Source organism: Pyxicephalus adspersus, chromosome 4, assembly GCF_032062135.1.
Source record: "Pyxicephalus adspersus chromosome 4, UCB_Pads_2.0, whole genome shotgun sequence".
NCBI classification, from domain to species: domain Eukaryota; kingdom Metazoa; phylum Chordata; class Amphibia; order Anura; family Pyxicephalidae; genus Pyxicephalus; species Pyxicephalus adspersus.
The window spans coordinates 79056111-79070630 of NC_092861.1; the positions used below are offsets into that span (position 1 = coordinate 79056111).

General features: G+C 34.8%; 1 protein-coding gene across 1 annotated transcript in view; it reads left to right on the forward strand.

Moving 5' to 3' along the window:
• The window catches only part of SOBP (sine oculis binding protein homolog), a 91674-nt gene that overhangs the window by 36829 nt on the left and 40325 nt on the right, over positions 1–14520 (forward strand). Inside the window, exon 4 of the mRNA XM_072408723.1 lies at positions 6841–6992. Within this exon, the coding sequence (XP_072264824.1) occupies positions 6841–6992 (152 nt within the window). The remainder of the gene's footprint in view (positions 1–6840; positions 6993–14520) is intronic.

Sequence of the window (14520 nt, forward strand, 5' to 3'; positions counted from 1 at the left end):
CTGCGGCCAATCGGCCGCAGGGGATTCAGTGAGTCTCCTTTCAGACGGCGCCAGGTGGGGCAAGGTCATTGGTCACTCTGGCCATTTAAGGAGAGCCTGTCCTGTACACCATTGCCCGATATAAGCCTCTGTTAACACAGTGTGCTTGGGTGCATCCTTGTGTTGGTTAAGTTTACCTGCTTTCTGTCATCTCCATAGTGACCTGGTCTGAAGTTGACTCTGCTTGAACTCTGCCTGCCCTAAACTCGGATTGTTACTGACCATTCTGCCTGCTGCCAGCCCTGACCTCGGACATTTCTTTGTTCCTTGACCTGTCTTTGCCTTACCCTTTTGTACTTTGCTTGTTTGGACTTAACCCTTGCTGTGCTTTATGACACTGAATAAAGCCTGATTGAAGGAGATCTGGAGTTGGTTGTGGTTTGTGTGCCCAGGGGCATTACACACAGTACTCAATCAGTTCTCCATTGTGCTCCATCTGCACCAAGCTGAAGATACAGAAAATAACATCATTTTATAACCAAATCAGGTACCTTTAGGAAATTGCATATACACCCTACAGTTTGCCTAGAACATTTCTTTCCTGCCAACACTGGAAAAACAGCTTATATTTTTTATATTTTTCTTGTGGGGCATTTAAGTTTTCAATGGAAACACATATACATTTATTTTAAATTCAATAAACTGTATGTAATTATATGTAAAAAAACTAAACAAAACCTAAATTTAAATGGGGGTTGTAGTGTTGATTTAGCTGAAGTTTTGTGATTTTAACAGTATGTCTTTATTGACGAAAACCACAGAGGAATCTGGAAAGAACAATATAATTATCTAACTAAATATTTATCTGTGGTGCTAAATTACTATGTACAAGACAAGTCATGGGCTAATTGTTAAATAATGTGCAGTATGAAGAGACAACAATTCTGGTTATTATTTCTGAAATTTGGATAAGTTATGGGACCTGGGAAAATCAATGAAAAATGTAGGAAGGATCTGTTCATGGCTAACCAGCAAATTAAATATTAGCGATATGTAGATATTTAAATAGGGAATATAGATTCTTTAATAGGATATCCATGGGTACCAAAGTTTCATGGGTATCAGGGTGAAGACTCTAAAACATTTTATGAATATGCTATCTTCAATGAATTAAATATATCCATACACTGCCTGGCCAATACAGTCCCCAAGGCTGTGTAGGCAGTGTTATGATCTGGGGTTGCTTCACTTGGTCATATCTAGGTTCACCAAAATTATGCGTGAGTGTACTACATAAATAAACCCAATGACGAGGTTTTATATTCTATGTTTTTATTCTTCCCTAATGATACAAGCATATTGTGCATATGGTTCAGGGAGCACGAAACATCATTTTACAAATAGATTGCCCAGCAGAGAATTCAGACCTTACCCCTTTGAGAATCCTTGAGATGTGCTGAAGGAGACTTTATGCAGGGGTCCATCTTCCCCGTCATCAATACAAGATCTTGGAGAAAAATCAATGCAATTCTGGATGGAAATAAATGTTGTGCCAATAATGATGAGAATGTGTACACTAATCAATGCTAAACAAAATATTAGACTGCATGATTTTTATGTGGGTAGACAGTGTATATACTATGAATGGCTGGTAACCTGGACAATCTCAACCAGTAAAACATACTAACTAAACAATGCTGTGTATGACTTCATACCAAGCAAAAATATTACTATATTACTTCTATATTACTTAATATTACTTCTCTAACATTATTAACAAGATTGCTTTTTAGAGATGCAGAAAAATCTTTTATAGAAATCATACCCTTAGTTTTTTTCTCTGATTGTATGTATTTAATAAAGGTGCTCTCTTAGGACTAACCATTTCCCAGAATGTCAACTCCTTTTTCAGAGGAAATCAGTATTTTCCTTTTTCAGTTAATAACAGACGTTGCAAAGTTAAATCGGGAAGCATTTAGGCAAAATGCAGTCTTGTATTTTTAATAATTCACTTTGAGTGTACATAATTTACAATGGCTACTGCTTATTTTTTGTAAATTATGCACACACGTTTGAAAAGTATGTGTTTTTTCTAGAGATTGGTAGACTTAGGTGAACTGCGGTTTATAGCACAAGTTTAAAGCTAACCACCAGGGCAAACATCTAATTACACATAATACACATAAAAAGTAGCTGTTTAGCTTACAAAGTGTATAATACTGAGATTTAAACACATCCCATCATACAGCAGATTTAGGAGGAAACATACGTTCCTCTGTTACAGTTCTGGACTACAGAAGCTATAAATTGGTATTTTATTATCCACAGCATGCAAGCAAAAGTTAGGCAGCAGACTGATGTGGTCATCCTTCAGTTCACTCTGCTTCCCACCTGTCAGTGTCTTGCTGTTTAACACATTTGTATCCCAAAATTGAATTGGCTTCCAGTCTTACCCCTTTCTCTCCCAGGCTGTACTGCAGCGTAGCAGACTTCAAGAGGCTGAAGACCTAAATTCAGAATTTTCACTTTTCATATAAGGGTAAACAATCCAAACTTTATTTAAAGTATACATTTTGTTTGTGTTTTTTTAGTGAAACACCTTTTTTTAAAATAAAAAAGGGGGACAGCATTGCCCCCCCTAATTCTTGATCTCCCAGGCGATCAAGAATGAATGGGAGCGCAGACCCTCCTGGGATACCTACGTCATGCATCCTGGGAAGGTCTTGGCTTCTCCTTCTGCGCATTTCGGACATGCTCAGAAGTAGCTCTTTCAACAATAGAGAAAAATTTGCCAATCTCACACCTGCCCAGTGAGATCTGCAAGTATTTTTCCCAATCTATGTCACTCAATCTTGCGACTGCGCAGTGCGAGATCGGGTAATGTAGGAAGAAGACCGCGAAAGAAGAGATGTCAGCGCCTGGCGCTACCTCTGCGGCGGACCGTAGACAGATATCGGGATGACGCGGGACCCGATGGAAGAAACCTCCCGACATATAGACTGAACTGTGGGATTGAAGGTAAGTTTTATTTTTTTTGTTTTGATTTTACTTCCGCTTTATATCCAATTCAGATAAAACTATTTTGGAGGGAACATTTCATTTATGAAATCAATAAACACCTACCTGTATTTATTTGTGTATTTTATATATGGCTAAAGTTCAGATTTAACTCTGCAGATGCTTGCATTTGCATGGCTAAAAAAGAAGGCAGATCTTAGTCAAAGGTTGTACTCAACTGTTTTGATCGATGAAGCAAACCTAATAACACAAATTCTTACAAAATGTATGTACAATGTAACAAAACTTCACAAAAATATATTCTAAGTAATAGACACAAGGAGCATTTGTACAAAAATATCAGGTCTTACAAACCCACTCTCATGATAAAAAGCCTTCCCAGACATACACATATGTATGAAGCATACTACAACACTAAATAACTACGCAGCTCATTTCTTGTTCACATATATAAAATACCTGAAAACTGCTGTAGGAGATGTTGTTGCAAATGACTTTCACAAGAAATAGAGGGGTATAGAAATGTTGCATGCAGGCTTTAAACACTAACTAAAGCTGATTTTAAAAACCACACAATAAACTTCATCAAAGTCCTAAATAATAAAAATCTCAAAAAAATATGTTGACTAAGGCCAAGATTTGTTGTAACACAACATCCTATTTTTATCCTATTTATGGCACAATAAAAAAAGATTATCACCGTCTATATTTCCAGTGAGTGCCAGACTGTATACATTATGACCTGCATTGAAATCTTAAATCAAAATTTAAAAATTAGCTCTAGTTTGCATTTTTTTTTATTTCATCACCCCAAAAATTCAGTCAAAGGGAATGTTTCTTTTCCTTCCCATTTGCATAGAGCGCCCCTGGCAACAGTGAACAGCTGTCAGCAAAAGAAATGGATGAGACAGATGAAAAGGTCAAAAAAATAAAACGTAAGCATTTTACAGGAAGCGGCTCGAACAATATGTCGATAGTTTCTGTTATATATTGAATAGAAGAAATGTTAATTAATAGTTTACCTGTAGAAATTAACTTTTTCCCAACACTATACAATAAAACACCATCCCTACTATTGAAATCTATTTAAGTTTAGCTATACTCTACTTACAAAAAAAATTGCTTCATTAAGATTTGTTGCATTTGAAAAGAATCTAGAGACATGTAATATATTTTAAATGTTCCAAACGTAGACAGTGAGCATCTTTGCTGTGTAGGCATACCTTCTGCTTGTTCTTTTTATGTTTAGCCATTTTTGATATACAGGAGCAACACCCCTGTAATGGCAAAATTAAACTTGTGCATTAATTTGCATATTTAAAGTTAGTAAAAAAAGGAGTACATCTTCAATATGTTCACATTTCCATATGTTTTATCACTTTAAAATTCCTGCAAGTACAAAGATATCCACCAGAAATGTACTCAGATCTTGTTTTTTCTGTGTGGAACCTCATGGTTTTTTGTGGACTGAAATTGCAAGACTTGGTGTTAGCTCTGTCCAGTTATCTGTTGTTAAAGTCTAAATCCAGCCAATTCTTTTTGTAATAACAACATGGGGGCTAATAATTCTGTATTGAAAAGCCTTGTACAGATGTTGGATTTCTGTAACTGGATATGACCCTTTGTGATCCTTTCCAGTGACTGGAGATTAAACAAGCACTGTACACACTGCGTTGTTCTGTTCTTTGGCGAATGAACGAGTGGTACATCATCCCCTCGCAGTCATTCATCAATTCACCCCTGATTTAAAGAGCACGTCTTACATACACACTCAGAAGCTAGGAGATAGGGGCCCTGATTTATTGAAGCTCTCCAAGACTGGAGAAGATAGACTAATATGGGTGAACCTGGGTAATCCAGAAAATGTGAATGGATTTCTGAAAAATATTTGCTATTAGTTGGCAAATGTTTTCAAACTTGGATCAGATCCATTCCATATTTACTGGCTCACACAGACTCCGCCATATTAGTCAATGTTCTCCAGTCTTGGAGAGCTTTAGTAAATCAGGCCAGATGTGTGAGGTTAGGCAGCTGACAAAGCAGCCACTCATGTTGAATTTCATATCTTAATACCAAGTTATAGTCTAGCTGCTTTGTTAAAATGCCACTAGGTTTACCTCCATCTGCTGTAACAGACTATAGCAATATCAGTCTACAGGATGCTGAGTAGTAAGATATATATCACTATTATAACTGGCCTGTTTTCTGCAGTGTTGCATGGGGAGCTTGATTGGGGGATTGGGGGAGTGGGGGTTCTGAATGAGATCTCCTCTGACTGTGCAAAACAAAGACAATATAAAAAAAATAATAAATACATAAACAAATGAATACATAATAATTATAATAATACTTTAATACATATTAATTAAGCTCAGCTTGATTTTTTTCTACTTTTGCAGTAGTGAGGTTTGCAAATAGATACTTTTTTTCTATATGTATTGTAATGCTCCTTGGATTCACTAAGTATGCTACTAATTATGTTATCCCAGAGATCCAGTAGATACACTGGAGTGTCTGTGACAGACAAGACAAGTATTTTAGCAAAAGTTTCCACCGGTGATATAGAATTTGGCTGCCATTGCTGACTTCCTTCTATAAAATACAAGCTCCTTACTTGTCTCATGCTTTGATAATTTCTGCTTCACTATCCAAAACAAAACTAACTTCAGAAAAACTGTAATATTCAATATAATTAAGAGATTTTATGTAGCATTAATAGAGGCAAAAAGGATCTCCTAATATGTGGTATCTTTTTCTATCTATCAGCTAATTGTGCAATTAAAAGACTGTGTCATCCTATTTATTTTATTTATAACCTCATTGTTCTTTAATTAAATGAGAGTAGAGTAGAAGCTTGTGAAATGAATAAACATTTCTTTTAAACACTGCAGTTCCACTTAAACTTAAAAGTGCTTTTAAAATTAGAAGGTTTTTCATGTGCTCTGTATAGTACCATTTTTGCAGCCAAATCCTACTACCCTTGAGTATTTGCTGCTTTCTTTTAACAGATTACAGTAAAGTAAGTTACTTTGTTACCAAATAAGTACGGTTTATTCCTTTTTTCTTTTGTTCTTGGTTCCTTTCTTTATGTATAGCTCCTGTACCTTTCCCTATCCTCTCCCCCAAAAATCATAAAGTTAGTTGTTCCTCCAAACCTCCTGCCAATGCCTTCTATCATCATGTTCCCTGTTGTTCTATATTGCTTATCTCCATTCTCTAAATTTTTGTCTCTTAAGATGCACAACCACATTCTCCTCTCTATATTTATCTAGCTTTTAAAATAAACGTTATCATTTTTTTCCAACATTTTTGGACCTCAATGATTCTTTCATGACAGTTTTACTTTCTGGGCAACATGACAATGTCCTTGCAAAGCGCCCCCCACCCACTGAAATTCAGATTACCATGCTTTCTTTTGCTGCTGGTAAAACATTTTCATTGTTGGCTTATGTTGCTAGGTAAGATAACTCCTTAAATTAGCTAATAGGCCAAGCAGTCATCTACGTATTGATACTCACCTTGTCTCTGCTCTTCCACCACTTCTCCTCCATCACATTGGACATCAAAATCCAGTGTTTCCGCATGTGGAGCAGCATGTGATCCACCCTCATTTGAAAATAATAGGATCTAGCAGCCAATTAAGAAAGTAAAATCAAAATCAGCCAAGAATTTAGTTGGTCAGGGGAGTCCCTTTGCATCAACACTGTCACTTTTCTTTAAATGGGTAAAGTGATCATTTCTTTTTAGACAAAGTAAACTCTAAATGTTTTTTCAAAAAATCTGAATTGAGTGCCACCAGACTTCCACCAGAAAATCTTAATGTACTATTTTTTTTTTTTATAGAGGAAGATGTGTCAAATGTGCAAATCATGTGTGCCTGGTGCCAGAAAGTGGGGATTAAGCGGTACTCCCTCAGTATGGGGAGTGAGGTGAAAAGCTTCTGCAGTGAGAAGTGCTTTGCAGCATGTAGAAGAGCATACTTTAAAAGAAATAAGGTAAGGAATGACAAAAACACATTGCTTTTTTGGTATGAGGAATTCTGTCACTGAATTAAAAATTCAGCATCAAAATATTTTTTGTTTTTTTTAAATCTGTTCTCTTGGCAGTTTTTATAATTTGTTATTGTTTTTTAGCTTTACTAGAGGCCTGTAAGGAGCCCCGGCTTCTTTTCACATATATTTATTGGTTAATTGTGACTAATAATGGTGCTGAAGGCAGTATTTCTTTTTAAGGAGACCAGGTACCTTAGCTGGCTATCTATGCGCTAGGTAAATGGTCTGCTTGATGCCCCCTTTTAGAAGGTATGCTGCATGAGGTAGGGTGCCCTACAGACTCTTCTACCTGGCAAAGTTGAAAGCCAACTTTGGGGAGCTTTGCAATACCAGTTTTTATCAGATGGACGTCAAACAAGATTATATCCAGACAGGAGAAAGGTAAGTTTAAAACGAAAATAAAATATTAGTGGTTTAGAAGAGTGGGTGGAACGCTACCATAATAAAAACAAATAATAAAAATAAAACTTATAATTTTATAATATATGCAGTAGTTTAGATACAAGGAATAGAGACTGTTTTCACACATGTTGCAGTTCTGACAGCATGAAACAGCTACAACTACATATGATCAATACCTCTGCTTTTGCATCTTTTAATGCTTGACCTATTTAAATTTTTAGTTTTTTTTTCTTATTGGAGTTTCAGAGTAGTGGAAGGCTTAACAATAATAAACAGTTAATGTTGCCATCATCTTGGTCACTACTGCTGACTCCAACCAATACAACTGTGCTGACCATAGCTATAGCTTGAGATTATTACCAATGTAGTCTGGGACTTTTAACGTCGACTGTACCTCCAAGACTTATGCCTAACAAACTGAAGGTTAAACGTATTTCCTTGCCTGATGTTATTATAACTGACACAACATTATTGCCTGACCTTTAGGTTTCATTCAGTCAGAAAAAGTACCAAGGAAAGAGCTTCTATTGAAGAAGCTGAAGCCTAGGGCCTTGTTAGAGCTACTGAGCTGAGCACCCTGGCCCTATGGGAGAATAAAGCACATAGTTTCATCTTTGAAAATGGTAGACATCAACATTATTAAAGTATACAATTTGGCTTTTATGGATGAGAAAATATTATTTCCACACATTTTAGACTGTAAACAAGAGTAACAAAATTGATCTTGGTATACTTCTACAAGAAAATAAGCTACCATGAGTGCGTTGTCATTGGTTGCAAAGATTGTCATTGAGATCTATAGATTGATTGAATAAATAATAATTTTGAAGTTTGTATAGCATGCACTTAGCAGGACCATTAACTAATAAGTAATTCTACCAGTCACACACGGTAATTCTAAAAAGCAGTCTGGCCTCTTTATAGTGTGAACAATTACTCTGACATATACCTGCAGCCTTCTGTGCTGAAATTAATGTAAAGCTTTCCAGCTAAATCGACTTTATGTCTAGCTTGTTTCTAATCAGAGAACAAAGTAACATTAATTCTACAGCAACATGATCACTTACGTTCATTACTGTCATAAACAATCACTAAAGGCTTGTTATTTACAGGAATAATGTTTATCTTCAGACTGAATCATTTTGAATTTCTATTTTTCATCTTTAAAATGTGTTTGTTATGAATGCTCCTTTGCAGGGAGAGGATATAAATGTTTATAAAGATGGAAAAATATCATTCAAAAAAGACTGCACAATATGAGAACAGGACTCTGATACAGTATCAGTGATTAAAGGGAAAGTGAACCTAACATTCATATTTCTTGAAAGGTGTAGTAATACCATAAAAATATGGACTGTACATACAGAAATATTTCACATTACTAATAATTGCTGCACTGCTGAATATTTGGTGTTATTCAGTGTTCTGTTGGAAAAGAATTTGGATGAATACAGGGTGCTTTACTGGGATTATACCTGTAAAGTAAATGCATCCAGCCATTTTGGCAGATAATATTTAGAAGAAGTAAAGGTCTTTTTTAATACAAGGTCAGTTTAAAAAAAAAAGAAAAGGAGGTAAATGGCACTGTGCACTTTCATTTAAGCCAAATTAGCATTCAACTTCAGTATAAATATTTCATCAAATGAAAGACATAAATGTATAGTACAATGTGATATTATGTCTGTTTATGCATTATTAACATTTTCTTCCAAAATACAAATGGATTATACGTTATTTAGGGAGTACTATCTGCCTGTAGTCATTCCACAATCTGCCGTCATTATTTTTTGTTCTAAAACACTGTTCTGATTCTAGCTTAGCAGTAAAAAACAACTGTAAATTTAACTACGCACACTCCAAACTAATGCATATATGAATCAAGGACAGTGCTTCCAAGCCTACCTGCTAACAGTGGCTTTTTGCCAGTGCTTCACTCCCCTAATTGCCACAAGTTTGTGAACAACTACAATCCATTATATTAAGAAGTTGACCTAACAAAGGCTAGCAGCGCAAAACACCATGATGTTTAGATTGGTGTTCTCATCCTCTTTTATTGGCTAATACATAAGAAACCATTTTTACACAACTAGGTATTACCATATGTAGAAAAATAGAATAAAGGTATTGAAGAGGCAGAGAATATAGATTATGTAGAAAAGTTTTTACTATACTAAATCTTGTCACCTTTACGTATATATGTCTTGTTGTTTACTAAAGCGTTCTGTATCCCTACTTGATGTTCATCTTTAGAAAAGGATAAAATAATAAAATGAAATGATATATTGCACAACAAGTACATAAATTAATGTATGTCACAAAAAGTGGAGAGGTAAGGTTTATACTAATAAATGGTAAGGTAATCTAATAAATTAAACATTTTCTTGTCATAATAAAGCTTTTATCATCATTTTATAACAAGTAAAGCTAGTTAGTTTGATCAGGATGGACTGACATTTTTTTTGCGGTTGTAACATTTACTTTTAAAAAAATGTTTTACATTTTCTGATCTGTATCTGTAAAACTAGTATGATTTTATTTATTGTTCAGTGGGGGTGTTATTTTGCTAGCCTATTTCTTAGACTGTTTTTAAACAGTTTTGGGCTTGAATTATACTGTACCTGTCTGATGCAGAATGTGCTGTTTATTTATATCCCTGTTATACCACTCTGCTCCTTCTCAATTTTCAAACAAGGGTGAAATCACATCTCCTGCTAATGCATGTTCTAGTCTGTGAGGTCCAACAACAATTTAGGATCAAGTTGCGAGCATATCTACAACTGCTGCTGTCTTAGACATTGTGGTCAGTTTAGCTAGGAATCTTTTTCTTCTAGTTCAGAGGTAACTTAATCTGATATAAAATGAGAAATACAATTTAGTAAGTTTGTAAAAGTGGCATATTGTGTCATGTCTATTAAATAGGTTAAATAATCATACTGCATTTCTTTACTATTATTTTTTTGTATTAATCTCGCTACTAATAACATTGGATCGTTTTTGGTTGCCTTAAGGCCAGGTCTCCATTTCTGGAAGGGTTGACAACAAAGTAGAAGATATAGGCAGCATTGTCACATACCTTGTCTGCAACCTTTTAACTAGCTTAATTCTAGCTTTTTAACACTAGAGCTCAGTTTAGGTAGAAAAAAATTACATTTAAAGCAGCTTGAGAGGCTAGTGATAGTTTTTTTAAAGCTTATTTTCTCCTTATTAGGACATGCACCTAATTTATAAAATCTATAGTCTAGATATAGATGCACTTTAAATCACAACAAAACTCAAATACATAAATGTCACCCAACATTATAATCCGGCCAGCGTGTATTGCGTTGCACGATGCTGTCAGTATGGCTCACTAAAAGCTTGGTCACAGGTGACTAGAGCTCAGAAAAGATTTATTCAGTGATATGAATAAATTCTGCCTATTCTTTCCTCTAAAGCTGGGATGAGTTGGTGAACTAGGTGTGTGTAATCATCTCAATGTGCAATGAATTCTGATAATAAAATATAAATGCATTGAGGTATATTGTAGATGGTTCATTGCTTATATAACTGTTCAAATTAAGGGCTATTATGGCTTTATCAGAGGCTGGTAAAACCTAATACCCTATAGATTAGGCTGGCAGGTTTTAATTTTCATTGCCTACAGAAAAATCAGCTATACCTATATTTATAGCGTTTTGCTAACTTACATTGGACCAACTTAGGAACTCAAAGCATCTGCTTTGTAAAAATAAAGGTAAAGAGCATTTTCTCCGAAAATCTTTAATGAAAATAAATAAACATGTAAATAAGGTCCCCTATAAAACGCCAAAAAAAGAGAAAGGTTAATTTACAAAAATAATAACAAAACTGAATGTATAATACTTACTATTTATTAGGAAATCCTAAATATTGGTGCAACAGTTAAAATATATCTTAGTATATCTTGTTTTTTTTCTTTTTTTAAATCAAATCTTTTCCATACTTATGTTAGTTTTTAATAATATCGTACCTGCATAGTGCTGCGGTTTTCTGTTCCATTTCCGATTGATGTGATGTGTTTTCTATTGATGTGATATGTGATAACATTGAACATTTGTATTTGAAGTCAGTGTATAACATTAACCTTATCTAAGGGTTCACTTTTCACATCATCACTGTTCTTTGCATTAATGTCTTGAACAATAGTGGTAATTTGGGATTATTGCTTTGTCATTAATTATATTTAAATGTGAGTTAATTCTAGTTATTATAAAGAGTAATAACCATGGATAGCTCTGAAACAATCTGGAGCGAACACCAGGCTGCGTTTGTTTAGTGCACCCTGAGCTGTTTTACTTGTAAACATGTAGTTATCATTGCATAAGCCCCCAGATTTTTATTAGTAAAGGGTTTTATTTTCCTGCCGAGAGAAGCTGGAATCTCTTCACATGCACAGGTGCTAAACTGACTTGTATTAAACACTAGCAGATATGCTTTAGCGTGAGGGAATTGGAATGTTCTTCCTCCATCTGTTTGCAGTAGACTGTTCTCTAAAACTGGCTGACCACCCACGTACTCACCCACGCACCCACACACTGACAATAATTAAATGAGACGACTACACTATTATAAGAAATCCCTGGCAAGCAGTTAAGGGAACTCTTTTATTGTTGGTATTTGCAATGCACATAACAGAGAATGGATACACACTTCCTCTAAATGAAAAGTCCAATTTCAGCAGTAACTAAATTCACTTGTATGTTTCATAGAGAGATTATTTTTCTGCTTAGTATACGGGTGCAACAGGGTTCCTTGGGTCCCAAAGACATTCTTTTGAAGAGTAAAAATAATAATATTAATAATGTATGAGTTTAAAATCCTAAAGTATTGAAACATTTATGAGTTTAGTAAATACAAAATCATATTTATTGATTGTTAAAACAGATACTCCTATAACTTTAGAGCTGTAGTAATGTATAGGAACATGGCACACTATATTAATTCTATTTCTAAAGGAAATGTTAAAAAAAAGCATTAGACATAAGTACATTGAGTGCTGGTAAGCTTAAGTTATTCTTATTTGAATGGTAACTGGTAAACTTAATTTGTTTTGAGTAGGAAATTCTGATGCCTATAGGGTCCTTGGATGACCATAATCAGAATCAAAATATTAGAAATACAGAACCAAATGTTTTGAAATAGTCAACTGTAAGCTTTGTTTTTAGTTATTTAATTAGGTAAGCTGATAAGTCAAACCCCTATGAAGGGAGACTGCATAAACTGCGTAACCCCCAAGATGAGCTTGTTTACACTACCTACCAGATGATAAATCCAAAATTGACAAAAGGACAGGGTGAAGCCAACATATTACCATGATTCATAGTAGCCTTTCCCTTCTCTAGTTGTTTTTTTTTTTATTACCAATAAAACTAATTAAATAGCAAATCTGTGGAATGAGTTTGAATATTACATAAAAACCTAAAAGCAAGCACTATAGAGTGGCTGGGCATATTTTTTTATTTCATTATAAGAGTCTTGTAGTACCATATCCAGGGTGCTTTTGGTGTTCAGTTCGCAAATTTGTATCTAAAGCTGGAGTCACGCACACCACCTTCTCTATGAATTGCTTTAGTGACTAACATGCATAATGTAGAAAAGTATGCTAGAACTTTGACCTTAGAGCACTTCTAGATTCAGGTGTAGGGCAGTTTCAGGCTCTTTATGGTATTACATTTGAGAGGTAATCCTACAGACTGGTTTTCTTTTTCTTCAAAATTAGCCATTAGCTAATGATCAACAACTGTGCAAAGCATATGTCCCTGTGGTATAAGGAACATAGAAGTTTTGACTTTATTTATCATGTCTATATGCTGTTACTGTATAACATTCCGCAAAGGGTGCCATTGTTTTTTTTTTTTTAAAGAGTGAACAGTTTTGGTCGTAAAACACTGTGTTGAAGACCACTGTAGACTTTTAGAATGGGAACCCAGCCATGCATCTGTGAGTCTGGAAGCAAGATATTTTAGGAATAAGGCCAAAAAAACAAAACCCTTATCTCACCAAAACAGGGGTCTCGCTAAGAAACCTGCAGTTGCTAGAACCTGTTTAAAGCAGAGGAGATCATTGAGGTCATATACAAGAACACTGTGAACAAAGAGTAACCATAGCAGCTAATCAGATCTGATTTAGTTGATATAATTTACTGTATTTTATATTATTGCTTTTTTGCACATTTTATTTGAAAAAGCCTGTGCATCTCATTATTCTAGCAAAAGTAACCAAAGTGAGTAAATGTTTGTATTGTAGCTTTAATGCTACCAGCTTTACGTTGTATTGTAGCTGTATTATGCTACCAGCTTTGCTACCAGCTTTACGTTGTATTGTAGCTAATGCGACCCATACATAACCAGTCAAAATGAATGCCCTCCAATACAAATATTGGAAAATCTTACAATAAACAAAGAATCTTCTTGGAGTGTTCGTAAAGCCTAACAATTTAAATACTGTAATTGTTGCCTTTTCATTTTGCTCAATCAATTCAGTGTAAAATTGCCTGTTAAACCTATCGGAAAAGTCAGTCAGCTCCTTGCCTCCTGTAGATATTTAATATTTCTGTAATTGTGTTAAACAATGATATTAGTCCTTTCTAATTTTGTGATCTAGAATCTAGATGACCCTTATGCAGTGCATAAAAAAGATGTGGGGATGTTTTGTGGTCCCAAAAACACCTCCTGTCCTCTCTAGATATAATGCAGTAAATTTGCATTGTCATTTTAGGAGAAATAGAGTGTTATTGTCAAGACTACACGTGAAACTAATTGAAAAAAATAACTAAAATGACCACATCTGCTAGGTTGCCATATATTCAGTTGTTGTTCTTGGGTTTAGGAATACTTTAAATCCCCATCCCCACACCTCTCTTTTGATAAAATAATACACATTCCCTTCCAAAAGCATTTGACTGATGTTATGTGACCCACCAATGTGATCTTTGTCCTAGGTGTACTGATGTATGAATGGTTCATGAGGTCTACAAACGAAAAAAAAAATAGACATAAATCATAATTTGTAGAAGGAAAAAAATGATGTGTGTTTATTCTGTTATCCAAAG